Source organism: Corvus hawaiiensis, chromosome 1 (assembly GCF_020740725.1).
Source record: "Corvus hawaiiensis isolate bCorHaw1 chromosome 1, bCorHaw1.pri.cur, whole genome shotgun sequence".
Taxonomy (NCBI): domain Eukaryota; kingdom Metazoa; phylum Chordata; class Aves; order Passeriformes; family Corvidae; genus Corvus; species Corvus hawaiiensis.
In genome coordinates, this window is record NC_063213.1 from 45,002,938 (window position 1) to 45,024,690 (window position 21,753).

Below are 21,753 nucleotides of genomic sequence, written 5' to 3' on the forward strand. Positions count from 1 at the left end.
AAGAAGACGTCCATGTCTTTAATAAGTGGAAGTTAACATGTGGAATTAAAATCCTTCACTGTTTGGGAAAGTGGATGGTGAAGAACCACAGGCTTCTGTATTGAGGAAGTAAAAGCTCCTTAGAAAGCAGTAACACCTCAAGTTGAAACTGTAAGAGTTGTGCATCAGGGAAATAGTCATTGCCATAGTAGCACACTGCATTCTCAGGATTTTTTCAATGACATTGTTCTATTCAGACTCATTACTTTGGTATTGCCTTACATGACAAGTGGCAATTGGACAAGAAAACATGGAGCCTTTTCATTTACAGAAAACAAGCAAGAAGGTATTTTCTCTTATGGCCTACCTAATAATCTCCCATTCACAAAAAAATCCTCCCATGCTGTCTATCATAGGACCAATTCCTGTGTCTTAAGTATTTTAAAGTGTAGACAATGGGAGAAGAAAATACGCAAGTAAACCCTGAAATTTAGCCGCTCTGTATGGTAGCCAGAGGAGGGGCTGACTGCAAGAAGCACACCTGATTTCAGAGAATGTTGTGTGGGATGAAGCCCTCTGAAAGAGAAGTGTGCTTTTTCCAGCTGCCCATAACTGAAATAAATGGATTTCCCATGAAATCACATCTCCTGATAGGACTAGCTGGGTATTTCTGAACACCCAGGGAACAGGGATAAAATGATTGCCCCAGACAGAGGACAAAAATTAGGATAAACCACTTCTCACAGCTATTTTGCACAACTTGGATCTCTAATCTTTGAGAGTTAGGAGGGAGGCAAGATGAAAGAAGTGGGTGTTCCTGTTAAAAACATCATATATCTTATTTGCCTGTTTCTTAAGAAAGAAGAAAGCAACACTTGCAATTATCTCATGGGCATTTATGTCCGTATTTGGAACTGCTTATATGACGGAATTAATAAATGGTTTTGAGCACAGTGATCCAGGTAGTAATTTTCTAATAGTATGTTGATTTTGCTTCAGTTGTGTAGTGCATTTAAAAACAAAAACCAAAAAACATGGTTGGGTGCAGTCAGTATAAACCAGAGCAACTGCATAGTCTTAACATTTCCAGTGGTCTTGAGCAGAGCTGTGCCTCAGTGGAAGGACACAGTGGGACTTGTGGGAGCAGCTGCCCCAGGGTGAAAGCCAGTGTGATTCTCTGTATCTCCAGAACCTTCAATGGAACTTGAATGACAAATATATGGAAACAGCATTTCAGTAATGCTAGCAAATGCACACAGGATTTCTAGTTTCATCCCTGAAAGATGTTTATTTCTAAAATACCCAAAGCATAATTAAAAAATGGAGTAAAATTTTCTTCTCCTTTATATATATCTGCTGGTAGGTAGTCTAGCATTAAGTAGTTTTAAAATCTTTAGGAAGGTACTTACTACAAAGCAGTACACAAATTTCAGAATAAATGAGAGCAAACAATATGCTACCTTTAATAGTACTATAACAAAATAGTTTTTAAAGCAGTATTCAACTTTTCCGGTTGTTTGAGCAGCAATGTAGATGTAGACCCCTGCTTGTTACTATATTCATGCATATTTATCAAGTAACTACAATAATGACAGTGACAGTATTGGTCAAAGCATCACCACTTTTTTTTCATTTTTCTTTTCACATGATGTACAGCAAGGTACCATAATAGGCTAGAAAAAGACTAATGTTGCTTTCTTGGAGTCCTGTGGGTGAAGAGCTTCTTACCCCTACACCATCTCACACCATGAACATGCATGTGTGTGGGAATAGTTAGAGCATAACAGAGCTGCTGTAAGAACAAAGAGAAAAGCAGGGATGTAAAGATGCAGTTACCTGTCTTTTCTAAGTAGTTTTGTTCAAGGGCAACACCATGGGGAAAGATCATCTGTGATTTATAACATTATTACAGCTCTAACTGAGGGGAATTGATGGCAATTATATAAATTAATGCCATAACTGAAATAGCCTAGCTGTTAGCACCAGACTCACCCTGGAATAGCAGTATTCTTTTTCAAGTTTGTGAATTATGGAATCATTTATATTGGAAAACAACTCTTGAGATCATTGAATCCAACCATTAACCCAGCACTGCCATGTCCGCCAGCAAACCATGTCCCTGAGTGCTGTATCTACAGGTCTTTTAAATACCTGCAGCTATTAAATGGTGACTTCACCACTTCCCTGAGGAGCCTGTTCCAATGCCTGACCACTCTTGGTGACAAATTTCTTCCAAATACTGAATCTAAACCTCCCCTGGCACAGCTTGAGGGCATTTCCTCTTGTCCTGTGCCTTGCTACTTGAGAGAAGTGACTGATCCCCCATTAGCACAGTATGCTTTTGGGTTATAGAGAGCGATGAGGTCCCCTCTGAACCCCAAGCCAGGATGTTGTTGGCCTTCTTGATCACGTGAGCACACACACACTGGCTCCTGTTCAGCCACTGTCAACCAGCACACCCAGGTCCTTTAGTGCCAGGCGGGTTTCCAGCCACTCTGCCCCCAGCCTGTAGTGCTGCCTTGGGGTGTTATAACCCAGGTCTAGAAACCCAGAAAAGCTGTAAGAAGGGGAATCAAAGGGTGGTTGGGATTGAAAGGGATGGCTACAGGTCACAGAATCACAGAATGAACTAGGCTGGAAAAGACCTTTGAGATTGTCAAGTCCAACTTAGGACCTAACACCTCCTCATCAACTAAACCATGGCCCTCAGTGCCATGTCCAGTCTTTTTTTAAACACATCCAGCGGCGTGACTCCACCACCTCCCTGATGATTCCATTGCCCAATTACTCTTTTCAGTGAAGAATTTTTTCCTGATGTCTAACCTAAACTTCCCTTGGTGCAGCTTAAGACTGTGTGCTTTTGTTCTATCAGTCATTGCCTGGGAGAAGAGACTGACCCCCACCTGGCTACAACAACATTTCAGGTAGTTGTAGAGTGATAAAGTCTCCCCTGATCCTCCTTTTTTCCAGGCTAAACAACCCCAGCTCCCTCAGCTGTTCTTTATAGGGCTTGTGTTCCAGGCCCTTCACCAGCCTTGTTGCCCTCCTCTGGATGTGTTTGAGCGTCTCAACATCCTTCCTGAACTGAAGGGTCCAGAACTGGACACAGCACTCAAGGTGCGGCCTCACCAGTGCCAAGTACAGGGGAACAATGACGTCCCTGGTCCTGCTGGCCACACTATTGCTGATACAGGCCAGGATGCCACTGGCCTTCTTGGCCACCAGGGCACACTGCTGGCTCATGTTCAGTTGGCTGTTGACCAGAACCCCCAGGTCCCTTTCTGCCTGGCCACTGTCTAGCCAGTCTGTCCCCAGCCTGTAGTGCTGCAGGGGTTTGTTGTGGCCAAAGTGCAGGACTCAACACTTGGAGTTGTTAAATGTCATGTTGCTGGACCTGGCCCATCAATCCACCCTGTCCAGGTCCCTCTGCAGAGCTCTCTTGCCCTCCAGCAGATCAACACATGCTCCCAGCTTGGTGTCATGTGCAAATTTACTGATGGTGGACTCAATCCCCTCATCCAGATCATCAGTGAAGATATTAAACAGGACTGGCCCCAGCAGTGATCCCTGGGGGACACCACTAGTGGCTGGCTGCCAACTGGATGCAGCACTGTTCACCACCACTCTGGGCCCAGCCATCCAGCCAGTTCTTAACCCAGCAAAGAGTGTACCTGTCCAAGCCATGGCTGCCAGCTTTTCCAGGAGTCATCTGGTCCAATACCCCTGGCCAAGCAGGGTCACCTAGCGCCAGTTGTCCAGGACCGAGTCCAGATGGCTTTTGAATATCTTTAAGGAGTGACTCTACCAGGTCCCTGGGCAACCTGTGCCAAGGCTCAGTCACCCCCACAGTCAAAAAGTGTTTTCTGATGTTCCGACAGAGCCTCCTGTGTTGCAGTTGCTGCCCATTTCCTCTGGTCCTGTCACTGGACATCACTGAAAAGAGTCTGGCTCCATCTTTATACCCCTCTTCAAATATTTATATACATTGAAGAGATCCCCTCTGAGCCTTCTCTTCTCCAGCTGGAACAGTCCCAGCTCTCCCAGCCTTTCCTCATAAGAGAGATGCTCCAGTCCCTTCATCACCTTTGGGGCTCTTTGTAGGACTCTCTTCAGCATGGCCGTGTCTTCCTTGCACTGGGGAGCCCCGAATTTGGACACAGCACATGTGGCCACACACAGGTGTGGCCACACACAGGTGTGGCCTCACTAGTGCTGAGCAGAGGAGAAGAATCACCTCCCGTGACCTGGCACCACTTCTCCCAATGCAGTGAACTGCACAGGAGTAAGGGTAATTCTTGCTAGAAATAGACATCTTAGGACCAGATCTGAACATCTGTGATCCAGAGACCTTACCCAAGGTCTGAATATTAAAAGCAGAAGTTCAAGTCTTGTCTGCTGCTAGGTTGTTACTTTTCCCAACCAACTCTATTTGAGACAAAAACCACTTTGGGGACTGAGTGTTCCACATGGTGTGTTTTGGACAATGAATCCTCTCTGCTGGCAAATAGTAGTAGCTCTAGTTGCCTGTTTAAAATGTAGGTTTTGGACCACTCATCCAAAGGCCTTGTAATTGCTGGGTAAAGGCAAACTATCAGAGAAATAGTAAATATCCACTCTGCAGGCAGGAAAAGACAGGACACATGTCCTTACATACACTCATCACAGCATGTGTATTCACATGCACCATTTCTTTTGCTTGCTTACAATACAGCAACTTCCTTTTCCTCCACTTTGGAAGGGTTCTGTCATCTTTGTCAAGTCCATGACCACCCTACCCAGCTGGGCTTCTTCAGACACTACCCTGTAAGGATCTGTAATCATTAGGAGGTAGGCTCAATAGCAGCCACAGCTCCTTGGCGTCTCCTCTTCACGCTTCATGAGAAAGGGATTGTGGGCCCATCTCTTCATGAAAGTGACATCCTGCTGTATGCTGAGGACAGGCACAATGGAAGAAGTGAAGAAACGTAACAACAGACTAAAGACAGCATATTAGTTTGACAGTTCATTGAAAAAAATGTCTGAATAATAACTGTAGAATTTCCAAAAATTATGATGGAAGGGGAAAAAAGAATTACAGGCACGTAGCACAAAACATTCTGAGGTAACATTGTCAGAATGATAAGAATGAGAATTGTTTCAACACTACAAGAATTTAGATTTTATGCTGCTTTGCTTAAAAAATATTCACCTATATACAGTAATTTAAAAGCCTGCACTAACATTCCTGTAGTATGTAGGCCAGTTCAAAAGGTGTCATTGATACTGTTTTTCCAGTTTATAGAAATGTTAACATTGCAGTACTTGCGACTCAAGTACAGTCTATCACTGCAATGGGTACCCCCTTCTGTTTTCTGTATTATTTTGATCTTCTTTTTTAATACTAGTCCAGAGAGCATCAGAAGACTCTTCTCATCTCACATGTGTTCTTAATGGAGGATTTTTAGAGGGATCTGTAAATAGATAGGTATGAAAAGTCATGCAAAGTACCTTAGCATGGAAACAAAACAAAACATAACAAAAGGTTATTAAAAGTTGGAGATCTAATAATACAGAAGACCGTGTTTTACAAAAAGCAGAATATGGGCATGAGATCTTTTGGCACCTTCAACTACCCATTTTCAAAGCTGGATAGGTGAACTGCTCTTAAAACAGTGACCTGATTCTAAGTTTCTCAGTTAAGAAGGGAGGAAAAAAAAAAATAAAGCAAGGTTCAGCCATTTATCACTTTCCTGACAAAATTCAGGTACTAAGTCACTTTGTTATTCAGGTGTGTAAAACACCATGCATAGGATTTAAATCAAAATACATGATGGAATACACGGATCAAGTCACCTTTCTCTGTGATTTCACAAGTTAACGAACAAAAAAATCAAACTCAATAGCTGCCCAAGTCTGTTCTATGACATTACTGTTTTTAACATCACAGGCTTTGCAAATTTAGCAGTCTAGAAACACAGGCTGCATGTCCAGCCACATAATTTGTTTTTAGCTAAGATGCTAAAGTAACTAAGTGCTTTTCATTATATCTTTGGTCCCTGTTGCCACTGTGACAAGTCCCATTCCTCTCTGTGCCTATGCTAGCAGTTCAGTTATGTTAATGCTGGTTCAGTTCTTTATTTTTCGTCCCCATTCTTAAACCTCTTGATAATGATCAGATTTTTTCATGTTTACACACTTACCTCTGGGTATCTTGCTGGGATATGTTTTCTGAAATGGTTTGAATTCATCAGGTGGGGGGAAATCCTCCACAGAATGGAAAGTAAATTTAGATTCGAAGTCATCTGGGAAGTTTCAGGGAAATAAACATTAGTGGCTGCTAGAGAGAAACTTCAAAAAAAAATCCGCAACAGTGTTGCCACAAGTAATTTCAATTAAAAATGCTGGCTTATTTTCCCCTGGAATTGATAGTGGCTCATTCCATAAAAAACCATCTTGATGAGTAGTTCTGTGAGCCTTCCAAGTTTTCTGCCTTAATTGCAATCACTGCCTGCTACTAAAACTGAAGTTAAGCTTCTGGCTGCCGTTCCAGTTTTCTGCATTGATGGTATTGTGGTAATAGAGGTATTCCTTGGTGGTTTTCAAGACATGTAGCTGTAAACAAGAATGAATGGCCAATTCATCAGACCACAAAAATAATTCTTCGTGGTCTTTGCCCTATATGGCTGAAGCCTCTAAATGTCCAAGATCTGGTTTTAAGAACGGTAATATAAGCACACTATGGGAACTATTCATATTTTCAAGTAATTTTGCAGGTAGTACGTGCTTTTCTACTGATTGAATTCAAATCCTTTGTGAAAAAGCCTTAATTTTCTATCATTGTATAAGGTTGTACAGAAATGTTTCTATTATACTACCCTGTTAATACTATGACAAAGTCTTGAGTGAACTTTTGAGGTCTGAGACACACACGAGCTTTGGTACTAAAATTATTAACTAAGGCCAAGAGATTTAATTTAGATGGTATTACCAATGATGTGCATATTTCCATTTTTAAGTGGTGTGTAGGGGTCATGAGCTGTAGCCCAGGCTGAGACTCCAGACTTGCTTGTAAGTTCAGTTGTTGGTGATCTTGCTGGTGGCTGTGGAGGTGTGACCAGCTTTCCAGCACCGGTTCCTTCAAAAAAAACCCCACGAGACCAGCATATAAACATCATCATGACTTAAACCTGACAGTCAACTGCACACAAAAGTGGAGGAGGTACAGAAAGAATGCAGTGTTTGGGGCAAACATACCCATAGCTGTTGCTTGTCAAGCCTGACCATCGATTTGTAGCATTAAGTATTAAATTCAAGTCACTATTGGAGTTGGCTGAGACTTTCCATTTCCAGTTCTAAGGAAAGTGTGACATTCTGAAGTGTGGTTTTGTCCCAGTCTGGAAGGGAAGATTATGCTTCCACTTCTACAAGAACAAGCAGTCTCTTTATGCAAAGGAAATCAACGAAACAACCACAGCAGGTGGTATGTCTAGAAGAAAATTTTCTGACACTTTGGCAGCTCTGCAATGGAATTACCATTAGTCTTGTGTGTTTCACTGAGGAGTTGCAAGGGCCATCAAAGTCTACACCTGGCAGATATACCACAGGAGCCATGTGAGGGGGAGGGAGCCCAAGGCCTCCAAGGTATCAGCCTCTCAAAACTGCTTATCCTCCTTGATAACCAAGGGACAGGCAGGCTGATTTTATGGAGACTGCACAAATTGAACTACCATGAGAAATTGGCATCCCGACATAGTTCCTCAGAGAGTTCTGAGCAGCATTAATCACCACCACAAGGCACCTGATCTGCTGTACTTATATGGCCTTTCCCCTGGCTCTCAAAGGGAGCCAGTAATCTTTCTCCTGACATGCGGCTGCTAAAATACAGGGTACAGAACATTCTCTTTCAGATGTTCCCTATTAAGTAGCTGTCTCCATTTCTCAAACCCACACAGATCTAGGCTCATCTTTTTTATTATTTTCATTACATTAGAGGAGTTTAATAAAATTTCCTTCTATCATCTACTCAAGGAAATACTGGCTAATACCCCACTTCCTAAGTAGTCAGAGAAACCTTTGGCCGAACCGCCTTGATCACAGGAAGCACTGGCTGCTTCTCTTTGTTGAACAGCAGAGAGCTGCAGCCACATTTGCTTTTGCTCACCTGTGGCTAGTAGCTGCCCCATCTCTGTTTCATTAGCTCCTGTAGTGTTTCCCAGCTGTTGCCAGTATTGCTCCTGCATGGGTACAGCTGTAGAGGGATGTCCTGGGCAAGCTGGCAAATGAGCAGCTGCTGACCTGGCAGACACCGTGGTGCGTACTCTGCTGCCCTACCTGAGCCTGTCAGGGTACCACCCACTGCACTGCTGGAGACACACCAATGCCAACACAAAAGCAAGAAGCAGCCCAGTGGTCCGAAGCGTTTGCCTCCACTGATCAGCATGTCACTTCCCAGAGTGGCAGCTTAAACAATAAGGCATGTGTGCCCAGTGCTAAGAACTGCCTGACATCTCAAAAAGCCAGATGTTTTGGGTGTTCATCACGTGCCGTGCAACCTACAGGTATTCCTCCCATGTGTGCTCTTCATCCCTCCCCCTCCATGCTCTCTAGTCATCAGTGCAATAGAATGGTTTGGGTTGGAAGGGGACCTTGAAGAACTAAGTCATGACTTCCCCCGGGAAATCCAAAGGCAGGGAGAAGCCTTCAGAGGTGCCGCTCTCACCTGCGCCTCGGCCGGGTCTCTTTTTCCTGGTCTCCACCACGGCTGCGGGCTGAGGAGGGCCGGGGGTGGGTGGGAGCGGCAGCGACTGGATGTTGCTTGGCTTGTGGAACTGTGACAGCAAGTGTGGAGACTTGGGGGGCAGCGGAGGGGGCACGTCAGCACCGCTGAAGGCCGGGGAGGGGGGAAAGGAGAGCCTGTTGGGGGGCGGGGGGTGGGCGTGTGGCGGCGGAGGAGGCGGGGGCGGCGGCGTGGCAGGGGGACAGTCCCTTCCTTCGGCTGGAGGGGCGGCGGCCGCAGAGAGCTCGGCGGCTCTGCCCGGCAGCCCGCAGGGAGGCACGGAGGGCAGCGGTGGAGGAGGAGGAGGAGGAGGAGGAGGAGGAGGGGGCGGCGGGGGCGGGTGCGAAGCGCCAGCTTGAAGCTTGGCGGGTTTGTCAGCCTGAGGGGGAGGGAGCGGAGGAGCAGGGCCGGGGGTCACCCCCTTGGCAGGGCGGTCGGCCGGAGGGGGCACAGGGGGAGGAGGGGGGAAGGTGAGGGAAGGCTTGCTGGCGGCGGGCGGCGGTGGAGGCGGGGCGGGCAGGCTGGGCCGCCCGGGGCCGGCTCCCGCGGTGGCTCGGGAGGTGCCGGGAGGCTCCGGTGGGACAGCTGCCCTTGGAGCCTCGGCCGGGTGCGAGGGGTTGCTGTTCGCCTTGGCAGCGCCGCTGCTCGGCGGAGCGGAGGGTCTGGGGGCTGCTGCTCGGACTCCGGAAAGCTGCCCAGGCTTCCCTCCTGGAAACCAGATACCACATGTTACACACCTGGATTGCGTTCCCACTCCTCAGACCGAACAGCGACAAGGGCAAGCTCTTCATCTTCACCTCCCCAGTGGATAGCCGGAGGCATTAAACTAATTCGCCCCGAATACCGCATACCCAACAGGTTTCCCGTGCTGTAATGGGGCTTAGGAGGTGATGTATTCCAGTGGGCACCGGGGATTCTGCTTAGTTATGTGACGACCTGCTGAGAGACCCTGCTCCCCTCCCTGTTCCTCTGCTTTTGCAGAATGAAACAGATTAAGAAGGCGCTTTTCTGCAGAGTCTGGGGCCCTCCACACCAGCCTCATCTGCCTGGTACAGCCCACTGGGCGTCGAGAGTCCCGGTGAAAAGTACAGGAGCAGTTTGACACAGATCAGCTGGCATCCTTCAAGTCAAGTACTTGCTCAGGATCAAAAAATTCACACAAATGTTATAGAAATCTCAACTCCACGGATAAAAGCCAGATTTTTAAAAGCAATGCTTCAAAGGCTTTCCGGAAGGCACAGGTTCTGGTATTTCCTTTTTAACAGCAGATGCCTGAAGACTCTTGAACTTACAAAATGTCTTTTCCTGAGTAAATGTCAAGGATTTATCACAAAGCAAGATGTCAAAAAAGGCATCTCATTTGACACTCACATAGTCTGATAGGCATGGCCGTGCTTTTAAGACCAACTCAAAGTAGTTACTGCCACTGAAGCTGTGTCAAAAGCTCCATCACATACAGTGCTGGGCATCTTGGGCTTGCCTTTCAGGAGCAAAAAACCTTCAAGTAGAGCCAAGTTCTGTCTTCCCTGCAAATAACTACTTTTCTCTGTGCTGCCTGTGCAGGCACCAGCTGCCCAGCAGTGCCAGAGGTCATTACTGTGACTGTAAAAGTCATCCCTCATTGATGCTGGCACTTCCCGAGGTGAAAGCAGGAGTGGGGCTCCTACATCTGCCTTCCTCCTGTCACTGTGAAGCAACAATACCCCTCTTTTTCAGGTCAGTAAATTACCTTGCTGGATCAAAGCTATACTTTATAAAATCCAGAGGGCAAAAATCATAAATATGAATCTTGAAAGTAATACACAAGACTGCAATACCATAGAAATATACACTAATGGAGGGAAGGAAATATGACTTTGCCATTTGTGCTGAAACGGGTACATTCAGATTTCAATACTGTATTCAAGAAACAATTAAAAGTTTTAATTAAAATAATGCAAAAAGCTCAGTTAAAGAGATCTATTTAATCTCTTTCTCACCAAGTGTGGAGATAGCTTTTTATTTACATTTTAAGGAATAAGGCACCTGAGATCTAGAAAAATAGCTTCAATCACATTGTTAATTGAGCCCTCCATGGTCACATGATGAACTAAGCATTCAAAAAACCAAAACACAAACCAACCAAACAACCAACCCAATAAGAATCAGTCACTAAAGCTAACCCTAAAGTATTTTCATCCCAAATCACTGTCCCCCAGCTACGCTTTCATACAAATGGAGCCCTTACCTGTCATGTCCCTCTGGCCTGCTGGTCTGAGAACAGGAAAGCCACCAGCAAACAAACCTCCCAGAGGCTGCTGAGGGCCAGCTTTATTAACAGCTGGGTTAACTCCATCTCTGTTAGCTTCTTTGGGCTCTGTTAAAAAGAATAAAAAAACTAGGGTCTATCAGAATATAATTTTATCCTTGCCCTGAGACTGCTAAGGCTTGGCACCACCAAACAGCCAAGGCCAGACTTCTCCCTCTACTGTTACTACAAAAACTGCCATGACTCTCTGACCTGTAGCTTGGAGCACAGCACCCTCTGGTGCTCTTCAATCTCACACAAATCATGACCAGAAGTAGTTGTGTTAGGCCTAGTATTAAATTTATGTTTCCAGAAATTTTCAACATTTTCTGTTCTTTTACTCTAATAAAAATTCTTCTGCTAGAGCCAACAATTCCCACAATTATTTTATTGAAAAACTCTCAAGGATTTCATCTTTTTTTTTTTTTTTTTTTTTTTTGAACAAGGAATGCCTGTTAAGGTGATACCCAGGTAGAGACTTACCATGAAGTGTTAACAGTCATTGATCTCAGAGCAGGATGCACGTTTAGAAAGTGTGCTTGCTGTGCATCCTAGAGCCATATGATAATGCAGACCTTTTCTGACCTTCAAACCTGCCCTTCAGTTTGAAACTGTCCATCTGACCTCCACCCACACCCAAGGCTTCAGCAAAGCTCCCCCAGGGCCTTACTGAGGAGCGGACTCACTTTCAATCTGTGGTGCACTGCGGTCGTTGATTTGAGTCACTTTCCTGAGGCGAGTTCCCTGCTGGATATCAGCCAAGAGTGCGTTTCGGGCTTTTTGGTCTTCCTTTCGCAATTTTGGTATCTCTGAGCTTGCCTGTTGACAGTAAGAGTTTAGATGGGGAGGTACAAACAAAAACTCATGTTTAGAAAGGATACACAGGCAAACACGGGATAGAAGATTTGAAATAAGCCATCCTTGGCAGCTGTCATTCCCAAGCCTTTGAGTCAAGCCAACAGGAACAGCACTTGGTTGTGCAGGCGGCAGGAAAGCTGAAAGTTTAAATATCACACAGATCTAATAGTAGTTGGGCTAATACTGTTGAAAGCAAATTAGGAGGCATGCTCAAGTGAAATGTGACCTCATTTGGCCATTTATGGCTTCTGCCCCACAACTCCAGCTCCGACTGCTTCTCTCAGCTCTTTTAATACAATTTACAATGCTTTGCATCAAAATTTTTATATGTCACATTATAATAAATATCTGTTTTATCTACTCTGCTCAGGAAAAAAGATAGATAAATGCATGCTGCATTCATATTTGAATGTGATAATTAACTTATTTAGACTGCATCTCTGTATTGGAGATTAACACCAGTTTAAGTAGAATGTCTTTAGAATAATACAATTATATTTTAGTAACTTTTCTACCCTTACCAAGCTTGGCAAATGTAAAGTCAAGTCGCAGTTTAAAATTTTGTAATAAAACAAACATACAAACAACATTTATTCGTTATTCATATTTCATCAAGTTTCTTGTTTTATATATTGAAAAAAAATCTTTTAAAAAGATTGGATGTTTCACTTTTTAAAAGCAGGTTATAAAGAACAAAGCTGTTATTTCTAAACCTATTGTGATTAACAGAGCAGTCTAATAGAGGGGAATCTTCACATCAGAGGAGCAATGTTCTGCTTGCTTCCAAAATTCCCAGAGGTTAGCTAACTCCCTAAAGAGAACGAGTACCAGAAATGTTTCCATAGCCCTTAATTTTAGCATCATAGTTGTAATAAAGCAGAACAGTACTGTCACACTTTAAACCCCCCCCCCCCCTCCCCCAAAACCAACCCAGCTTGGTAATGGCATTCTGAAAGCAAAACAGAAACTTGAAAACACTTAACCAGCTGCTGAATTAATAATGTGTCTAACTCTCTAATCCCAAGTGAAGAATTCTATCGGTACGATATCATTCGTGGTTATTTTTGTACTTGCTGCAAAAATCCAAACCCGGCCAGCGGGATTTGCCGTGCCCCGCTAGATGGAGCTCCAGGCCGCCGCTAACGCCGCCGCATGCCCGAGCCCTGATGTAAAAACTCGGAATTACAACCTGGCTGGTAGGTAACCATGTATTATTTTAAAATGGTAGGAAACCTCCCGCTCTGTTGTATAGTTTCCTCGTTTGAAATAGCGCTGCCTGCCTCGAACTTGCAGAACGGGGAGTCCCACTGGCCATAAGAGGCCCCAGAAGAGCTGCCCGTGTCGGGAGTGTTAGACCACGTACCAGCCACAAACCATTTCCACTGCCCTTCTCTGGGAGCTGGCCATACTTACTGTGAAAAATGGAAATACCATAACTGGAACAGGGGTGATTCCCTTCCTCACGAAAGCTCTTTACCAGTATCTTCAACTTCTTGTCTCTTTGCTCCCACTAATGACTTTGCTGCAGCGGGACAAGCAGGAGATCTAAAGAGATCTGATCAAGGGCTATGTTTAAAATTAGATCCAGCAGCTGTCTTTCATTTCCGGGTTCAAGTGTCCATATATTATACCAGCTGTCCACTTCACCTCCCAGATCTACTTGTCTGGGCAGACAGGCTGTTAGAATATACGGTCTTGATATCCAGACAGCTATTAGGCTAAAATAACCCACTTGTGGCAACCTGTGGCAAGTGACCCATGACTTGATATCAATGTAACACAAGCAAGACAAAAATCTGTCATATAAAAAATCAGGAATATTATTCTGCCAGTCTGTAATGCAGCATAACAAGCTGCCTCTCTCTTACAATAGATCCTCTTACTCCAAGCATGGCTCCATCCCATGCCCCAGCTGTTTCTTCTTCCTCCTCATATACGTGAGAGATACAATCTTCCGTGCCCAGCCTGGTGGACTTGGATGATTGATTAGCTGCCGAGTAGCTTGATATGGATTCTCTTTTTCCATTACAAAGTCAAGATGGTCTGGGGTGTAGTGTTGCCTGGTTGCAGAGCGGTCAAAGCTCCTGTGGATTTCTTGTTTGCACTCCCAAGGCCAGTGATAACCCTTGCCAAGAATTGTTCCACCAGGTAAGTATTTCGCCCACTCATCTACTGGTGTCTTGCATTTGCAAATTCCTGGATTTACCATATTGTTTTTTGAGAGAACCTTCCTTTCTTTGATGAAGAAATAAATCTTGGATTCACACTCATGCTGTGCTTGCAATGCACAGCACAAGCACAGATAATAAACACGTAAGTTCTGCATCAAGAGAAAAACAGAAAGAGGAACTCTTATGGCTGTCAAATCTTCAGTCGTGATCACATGCAATAGGAAGTGTTTCAGCAGAAAGACAAATACATTTTAAGTCACAGAGGGAAAACAGCTGCAAGACAAAAGATGTAATTCTTAGGCTACTTTCTACCCCACCATCTGCAGGGCAGCCTCATTTATTTACAAAAAGAGAAGCATCTCAGTATTTCAATGAAAATCAGAAGGGAAGTGGAGAAGAATGTGAAGATCATTTATCAGATGCCAGAGCTGCCTCAGGTAACAGAGTGAAATTAAATTCCATACTTTATTTACAGGAATTGGTGAGGGAACGGTGGGTTCTCATTACCTTAGCAACCACTAGGTTATTCTGCTACTATTTCAGACACAAAGAACGTCACGTTCAGTACATACTTAGAAACAGAATGGAACAAACCACACATAGCCTGAACATAAGAATGGCTTCCTTTTCATCTCACCCAACTCCATCACGTTTTGTCTTTAGTATCCTAAATTACACACTCAGCTGTGATATTCAGTAAAGTATAGGATTAATGTTTAGGCTATCTGTCAGGTCTTCAAAGTACATGAAAATAGGAAAATACCATCAAACCACTTTTTTTAGAGTGATGTTTCAGACTGTAAATCATCAATGTTGGAAATAAATATTTCAGAATTTGAAGCTGGTAACTTAGATTAATGGAGATACAAATGAGGACCGCATGAATATACAGAGATATCTAAATCACTGCCGCTTGTGGCCATTTGAAAAGAACAACAAACCAAAACATGTTTCCCTACTGCTGAGGTGGAGGGGGGAAAGGGGAAAAAATGCACAATATGGAAATGTCAAATGTAAAACTGAAAATGACTGGATTACAAACACTGGTCATATCTCTGAAATTAAAGCCTGCGTTCCAAGTGCCACAAGCCTGAACCTGGAAGGGGGCTCCAGCAGCAAGCCTGAGTGAGCAAGTGTGGCAAAGAGGGATAGCATAGTCCTCCAATATATTTCATCCTTTCAGAAAAAATGGTGTGAGCAAAAACGGAATCACAAGTTCTGTTCTGGTCTCCAGATCTTTAAAATTACATTGTGGAAACCTGGAGATGCAAAAGAAAGAGCCAAAGCAGTGTTCAAAACACTGGAGGCAACAGCTCAGATTTTAGCATCTTGGTTTGGACTGTCAGCTGTGAAGTCTATCTGGGGGTTGTCTGCCCGCACACCACAACCTGTGCTGGGAAATGGTGGTGAGGACTCAGGCAGCAGAGACAGGTATTTGGTGAATTAATGTGAGATGCAAACAGCCAAGCTGCAGACAACAGCAGAGTATCAATCTCCTGGTGTCTGGATCAAGGCTGGATCCTCTCTGTCCGAAGTGGTTTTTGTGAAGCACATGTCACCAGGTCCTGTGCAGAGCTACTTGCTGATGTGCAGTACCCTGTGGTGGAGGGGCACGCCCAGTGGTTTGTAAGAGCTTCTTCCAGTCAGGAGTTCTGTAGAAGTGGATTGTTCAGTTTAGAAGAACAACTCTGTATTTTTACACTTTCTCTACATGGACCACTCCAGGTTTGACCCTGAATAATCACAATCTTAACACCCTAAATTGGGTTGTATCAGACAAATTAAGAACTGAGAGACTTTTTCTAGGGAAAACTGACTGAAATGCATGGTAGTGAGCTCCATTTCTGGGTACACTCTGCTGTGATATTTGCATCACCTTCAGAATGTGACTTTACATCCTGCAAGACAGATGGGAGCATCGACCTACCCTCTGGGCTCCTACAATACTTAAAATATTTAAGAGGTATACGTGCTCAGATACTAAAGTGATGTAAATGCAGAAGGCACCAGCCATTTGAAAAAGTTTATATTAATACTAATCATAATCTTCAGATTTTAAAGAGTACCCCTGCATACAGAAAAGGGGAAATCTTCTGGACTCTGGACAGGTAGTTCAGTCGCAGTTCATACATTCTGTCCCATAAGTGGATTATATTTACTCTGATTTGAAATATGCTCTTTAATGAATTTGTAAGTACTTCAGGGTAATGTAGATCTACATAAACATGACAGCTGCAGGAAAAATGTACCTCTAGCCTTCTGGACAACCCAATAGCCAGGCTGTCATGGGCCTTTCTTTCAGAGTAAACCCATCAGGTGATGTGAAAAGATGATCCAATACTATAACTCTAAATTAGATAGGAGCCATAAGTAAGATAAAATAAAGCATTATTTCATCCAAAGGCACTACATACTCTTTTATTCAGAGAATTTAATAGTACTGAGTATTTACTCTCCTGACATGCAATGAATTGTATCATCACAGTAGATTTTCTCTCTTGGTCACATTTTATAGGAAACACTGGAAAGACAGCTGTGTATAAAATTATTTATCTGAACTAGGTAGAAAAAAAAAAGAAGTCAAAATATATTTAGCTTTTCCCTAACTATTTTGTGAGACATATAATGATAAAATTAAAGCCCAATCAATACAATTGACATCAGCATTTTATTATGGGCAGAAGGAGACCTCTCTCTTGCTGACAATATAAATTATTTCTATGAATCTGGTGGCAATTAATCTTCCTCTCTCCCATTACCACTTTTTTCCCCCTAGACAAAACCCCCCAGATTCAATGCAGAGATCAAGCACAGGTATATATATGGCAGAAGGCATAAGCATCATATATTTTAGTGAAAGAAGAGTTTGAGGACACCCCTTAAGAAACCCTTGCTTTCTTATTTTTCTCTGCCATGCTCAGCTGAACATGCATAGATCTAGACTGAGGCAAGTGATCTTCACCACTGCAGCATGAAACACCTCAGGTCTGGCTTTTAAGGAAGAGAAAGACAGTGCAGCAAGATAAATAATGAACAAAGGATATTTTGATCACAGAGACATATATTCATGAAAAAAAAAAAAAAAAAAAAAAAAGAAGAGTTCCTGAGCCAGTCCTGGCCTTGTCTGGCATTCAATGTGTCATGATTCAGAGACCCAATTTAAACTAAAAAATACAAGAGAAAAAGCCTACAAACCTGTCAATGGACAATTAAAACCAGCATCTAAAACAGCAGAGAGGACAAAACCAGCAATATCTGGGTAGGCAATGCAGTCAGTAATATGATAGTGCCAGGTCTGGTCAAAGAAAATGTTCATCAACAGTGAGAGACAACTAAAACCTTAAATAAAGGATGTATCAAGCATCAAGGAAGTGCAGGAACCACTGGAAATATAACAAAATTCTCCAAATATTATTTCTATATTAACAATAACTGAAATTCTGGTGTGGACAAGCACAGATTTTTCAGGAAAGAGGACAAAAAAGGTGAAGCTAGCTGCGTAATGCAGTATGCGCATCATATCAGAGATAGCTGAGAATATGAGAGAAAAACACAGCTTGTTTGGGGTTGGTAAAGCATCTGAGGAAAGATGATGAGTGTTCTTACTGCCCATATGGCACCACAAGTCTCTCCAAGCAGGAGAGAATGAAGGGAGAGATGATGACTGGGTCCCTATCCAGCCATAAATCTCCTGCTCCTCTGAAGGAAAGCCAGGCATTGAGTTGGTGTTCGTTAACAGTCTGGACGGGCACAGACCTTGAGTAAGGGGCCCCAAGGGGCAAGAGTCTGTTAAAATACCCTTCTGGGAACACTGATGATAAAAAAGAGTGGACTAGGAACAGGGGAGACCTGCTTGCAAGCAACTTACTCAGTAGCTTCCTTCCACTTAACCACAAACTGCTGACCACAAGTATTCCATAAGGAGACTCCTGTAACCATCAGGACGAAGGTATTTGAGTGAATTCAGCTCCTCAAAGACTGCATCCTTTTCAAAAGCAGAACTGACAGGAAAAAAATAATATTGCCAGTAAGATGCCAGAACTGTCTAACAAACTACAAAGTCATAACTTTTTATTAAAAGAATGAGGTTGTTCTGCAACAAAGTAAAACATGGAAGTTGACCAGAAATCTCACTGTAAGATGACCAGCATGTCTTCCTTGACATAGCACAGGATTATAAAAGTCATCTATGCATTTGTAGCTCAACATGAAATCTGAAACCCCAGAAGAATTTGCAACTTGATCCCAAGAACAATTCACTATTACTAGTTTAGAATTATGCCAGGAATTAATGAATTTACATTTTCAACAGAAACAATTTGCCCTGGAGGCAAGAGCATTGCTTTTACAAAGAATTCTTGAACTAGCATCTAAAGTCTCCATCAGGAATGTGCCAAGAAAAGTAGCAACAAAAAGAAGGAGCATATTAAAATAAAAAACCCAGTTTCCAGCACAACACAAACAGAACTACCATAGAGAATAACATTGTCATCCTTCTTGTATTTACATTACATGTGCATCAGGTGTGGTTTCACTCATGCACTGTCAAATGCAAAATAAAATAATCAAAATAATCCTCCCTTCAAGTTTAAGGAAAAATGCAACAAGTCTCAACAACAAAGCAGATGTCTTCTTTTATTTTAAATATTTTAAACTGCTTGTTTCTAAAGAAGCTTGGGAGATCTGGTACCTGACAGTTTTGGTTCTATTCACAAGAGAGCCCTGACCTCTGATTTAGAGCTTTTTAGTTGTGGGAGACCGCGCCACTGTGCATGACTCTACCTCCACAGTCATTTGCAAGATCAGAGCCACTTCTTGTGTTTCTGCTGTGTAGCATAGGACAAAACTAATTAATTCTTGGCACCTGGTCTGCCTGGGCAAACACGGCAATCTCTCAGCCTTCTAGCAAGCTGAGCTTCAAATGCTCCCCATGTGAGGGGTCACTCTCCAGCCAACTTTTCTGAGGGAGCCCACACGAGGGGACCTGCCAAATAGCTTTCTGGCAGCTGAAGAAATCATTGTTTCAAGAGAATTACAGGACCAGCACTTGACAATTCCACCTACACCCAGCTCAGTACTGATTAACCATGATCTCAGTCTCCATCGCACGAAGTTCTGCAGTCTGAACCTGCCAGGTTGAAAAGGTCATCGAGCAATGTGTGTGCTTAGATAGGCTGTGTCTACACCGACCTTGTTTCTCAGCTCCCAGCTAGGGAAGCAGTGCAAAAGTTGTTATGGATCTCTTCCTGGTGCTACAGCCACCGCCTAGTCCTGTCTTTAGTCCCAAATAGTGAGGCCTTTCAGTGTTAGCAGAGCCTGGTGCCTGCTCTACCCTGCCTGAAGTTACCAGCCCACACAATGGCAGGGAACAGAACACAAAACCCAGCATAGCAGGAGCAACTTTCTTATAAATCTGTATTCCTAGTGCTCATTTCAAACACCATCAGAAATCAATGCCACTGCACCCAATAAACCCTCTGCACTTTATGCTAGCACCGCTGTATCAGGTAATATAAAATCTTGTATACTGAAGGGTTCAATTGCTCCTGCTTCAGATGGAGCAGCGGGCTTATTAACTGGGGTGTACTTAAGGTTTGCTAGTGTGGGTTGCTCCATTTCTGTACTGTAATACAAAAAATGCAACAGAATCAGTAGGATCATTTATACCTGCTGAGCTCTTCTGTGGGTATTTAACTTTCTGACACCCACATTTTAAATGCAAATTCTGACTATTCTTTCACTAAAAGAAAACATGCAATAACAGAAGCCACCAAAATGGAGGCAGTATAAAATTTAAACAACTCTAAAAGTGTTTCCCAGCAGTCCAGAAAGACCACAAGTCAAATACCAAAAATATCTTGAGACTGGCTTCAAAAAATAATTTTGAATTTCATCTTTTGATTTCTAAGTTTTTGGTATTCAAAGTCCCATGCCTGCCTCTGCATCAATGAAAAGAAAGGAAAGCTCTTACATAAACAAGAAAATCTGAGGGCCTGGCATTGCAATGAAAACATCAAACAGTACAAGGCTGAAAACATCGCCATGGGAGCTGGTGACACTAGCACTGTTTATTCTCTCTGTCTACCACAGCAGAGTCCCCAGGATGACAAGGGATGCCATGAGTAGTGGCAACAAAAATTTCAGCATGTAACAACCTACACACATCACAATTTAATCTCTCCCTGAGAACACTAGGCCATTTCTCATACCCAGTTACCTGTGCAGAAGCCACTGATCATTCTGAAATGCCTTTTAGCATTCACACAAAATTATGGTTAACCCAAGAGAGAATAATGAGAAACTAGCATTTCTTGCACTCTCACCTTCCAGCCATTCAGAGAAGTCCTACTCAAGTGTTGCTATTATTCTGAGTTCTCTTTTAATTAAAAGGCTAAAAGTATAATATTAATTGACAGATGGAATTTAATATGTAGCCACGGCATACACTAGAGTTGGAGTACTGACTTTTAAGGGCATTATTACTTTGTGATTAGAATGGTAAATTAACCTATTAGTTCTCTGCAGCTAGGCTGCTTCTGGTACCTGGGCTCAATCATTTACAGCTGGTAACTCTACTCTGCAATTTCCATACTTGTATATTACACAGATGAAAAACAAAGAGAAAGAATGCTCTTCAAATGCTTTCCATTCCATTCAGACTCGTAGAACATATGACATTACGAAGAAACCTGCAAAACAGAACTCAACATCTAAATACATTAAAAACTGTGACCTTAGAGTTCTCAAGTGAAGCATTCAAGAAGATTAGCACCTAAGAACTATATGCAGTCCATAGCCCTGTACCTGTCCAGATGAAACAGAGCAATGCCAGCCTAGTATTTATGTTTTCTTTTCATCTTCCCCACCTTTCACAGCTCCCACTTACCCTTTCTGTATTTGTTGACTACAAGAGTAGAAGGCAACCGCAGCAACACTTTGAGATGCCGCAGCTATGCAACCTCAATTTTCCAACAGCTGAAAATTAAGTCAAATAAACCACACAAAGACACAGCATTTTTTTTTTCCTACATGATTGCCTCTCACTTCTTTACGAAAGCAGACTGGTGTGAGATATGATATATTATTAAAACACTATAAATCAGTATCCTTTATCTTGTCTGGAACAAGGCACTCAAAAATTTCAGCTGTGCTTTGTCCAGCCCTTAGCACAGTCTGTATGATCAGTCAGTCACCAACAAGATTACCAAGCCTGCACTTTTTCTCACTTTGGTGTGTTTTACCTACCAGCAATAAATACTGTGCTTTAGTATCTCCTGGCCTAGGGACTCCATGACAAAGTACTAAATATGATCTTACAGCTCAGATAAAATTTTAACAAACACATTCCTACATATTTTGCAATTAGCACCATGCATGATTCTGTTCTTTCAGTATTACACTTGCATGTCTAGGGGTCTGAATAAAAACTTGAGAAATTACTTTAATTTTTACAATAAATAATTAGCAAGCATGACCAAAAATTTATGCATATGAGTGCTCGTATGTGCACATTCACTCATACTATATTTGGTAAGACCAAATCAAAATAACATAAATCATCGTTATCTTCAGCCAAGATGCTTTTCATATGTTGTTTGTTCTCTTTCCAAAGAACAGTAGTGCTAAATGTCATAGGAGCAAAACCAACTCCCACACAACTTCAGATGAACACTCTAGCTCTCTGAATTTCTTCGGAAGGCTGA

At 43.0% G+C, this 21,753-nt stretch overlaps 1 protein-coding gene across 8 annotated transcripts in view; it reads right to left on the bottom strand.

Moving 5' to 3' along the window:
- Nucleotides 1-4,968: 4,968 nt before the first annotated feature.
- WIPF3 (WAS/WASL interacting protein family member 3) overlaps nucleotides 4,969-21,753 on the bottom strand; it is a 35,139-nt gene continuing 18,354 nt past the window's right edge. For 6 of the 8 annotated variants that reach the window (XM_048302648.1, XM_048302665.1, XM_048302633.1 and 3 more), the window contains exons 3-7: nucleotides 11,708-11,840; nucleotides 10,962-11,090; nucleotides 8,678-9,442; nucleotides 6,947-7,093; nucleotides 4,969-6,260 (exon numbers count right to left, since the gene is read on the bottom strand). In XM_048302648.1, coding sequence (XP_048158605.1) covers nucleotides 6,112-6,260; nucleotides 6,947-7,093; nucleotides 8,678-9,442; nucleotides 10,962-11,090; nucleotides 11,708-11,840 — 1,323 coding nt within the window. In that variant the 3' untranslated portion in view covers nucleotides 4,969-6,111. Of the gene's footprint in view, nucleotides 6,261-6,946; nucleotides 7,094-8,677; nucleotides 9,443-10,961; nucleotides 11,091-11,707; nucleotides 11,845-21,753 lie in introns of all 8 variants that reach the window. The other 2 variants (XM_048302675.1, XM_048302684.1) reach the window with 2 other exon arrangements.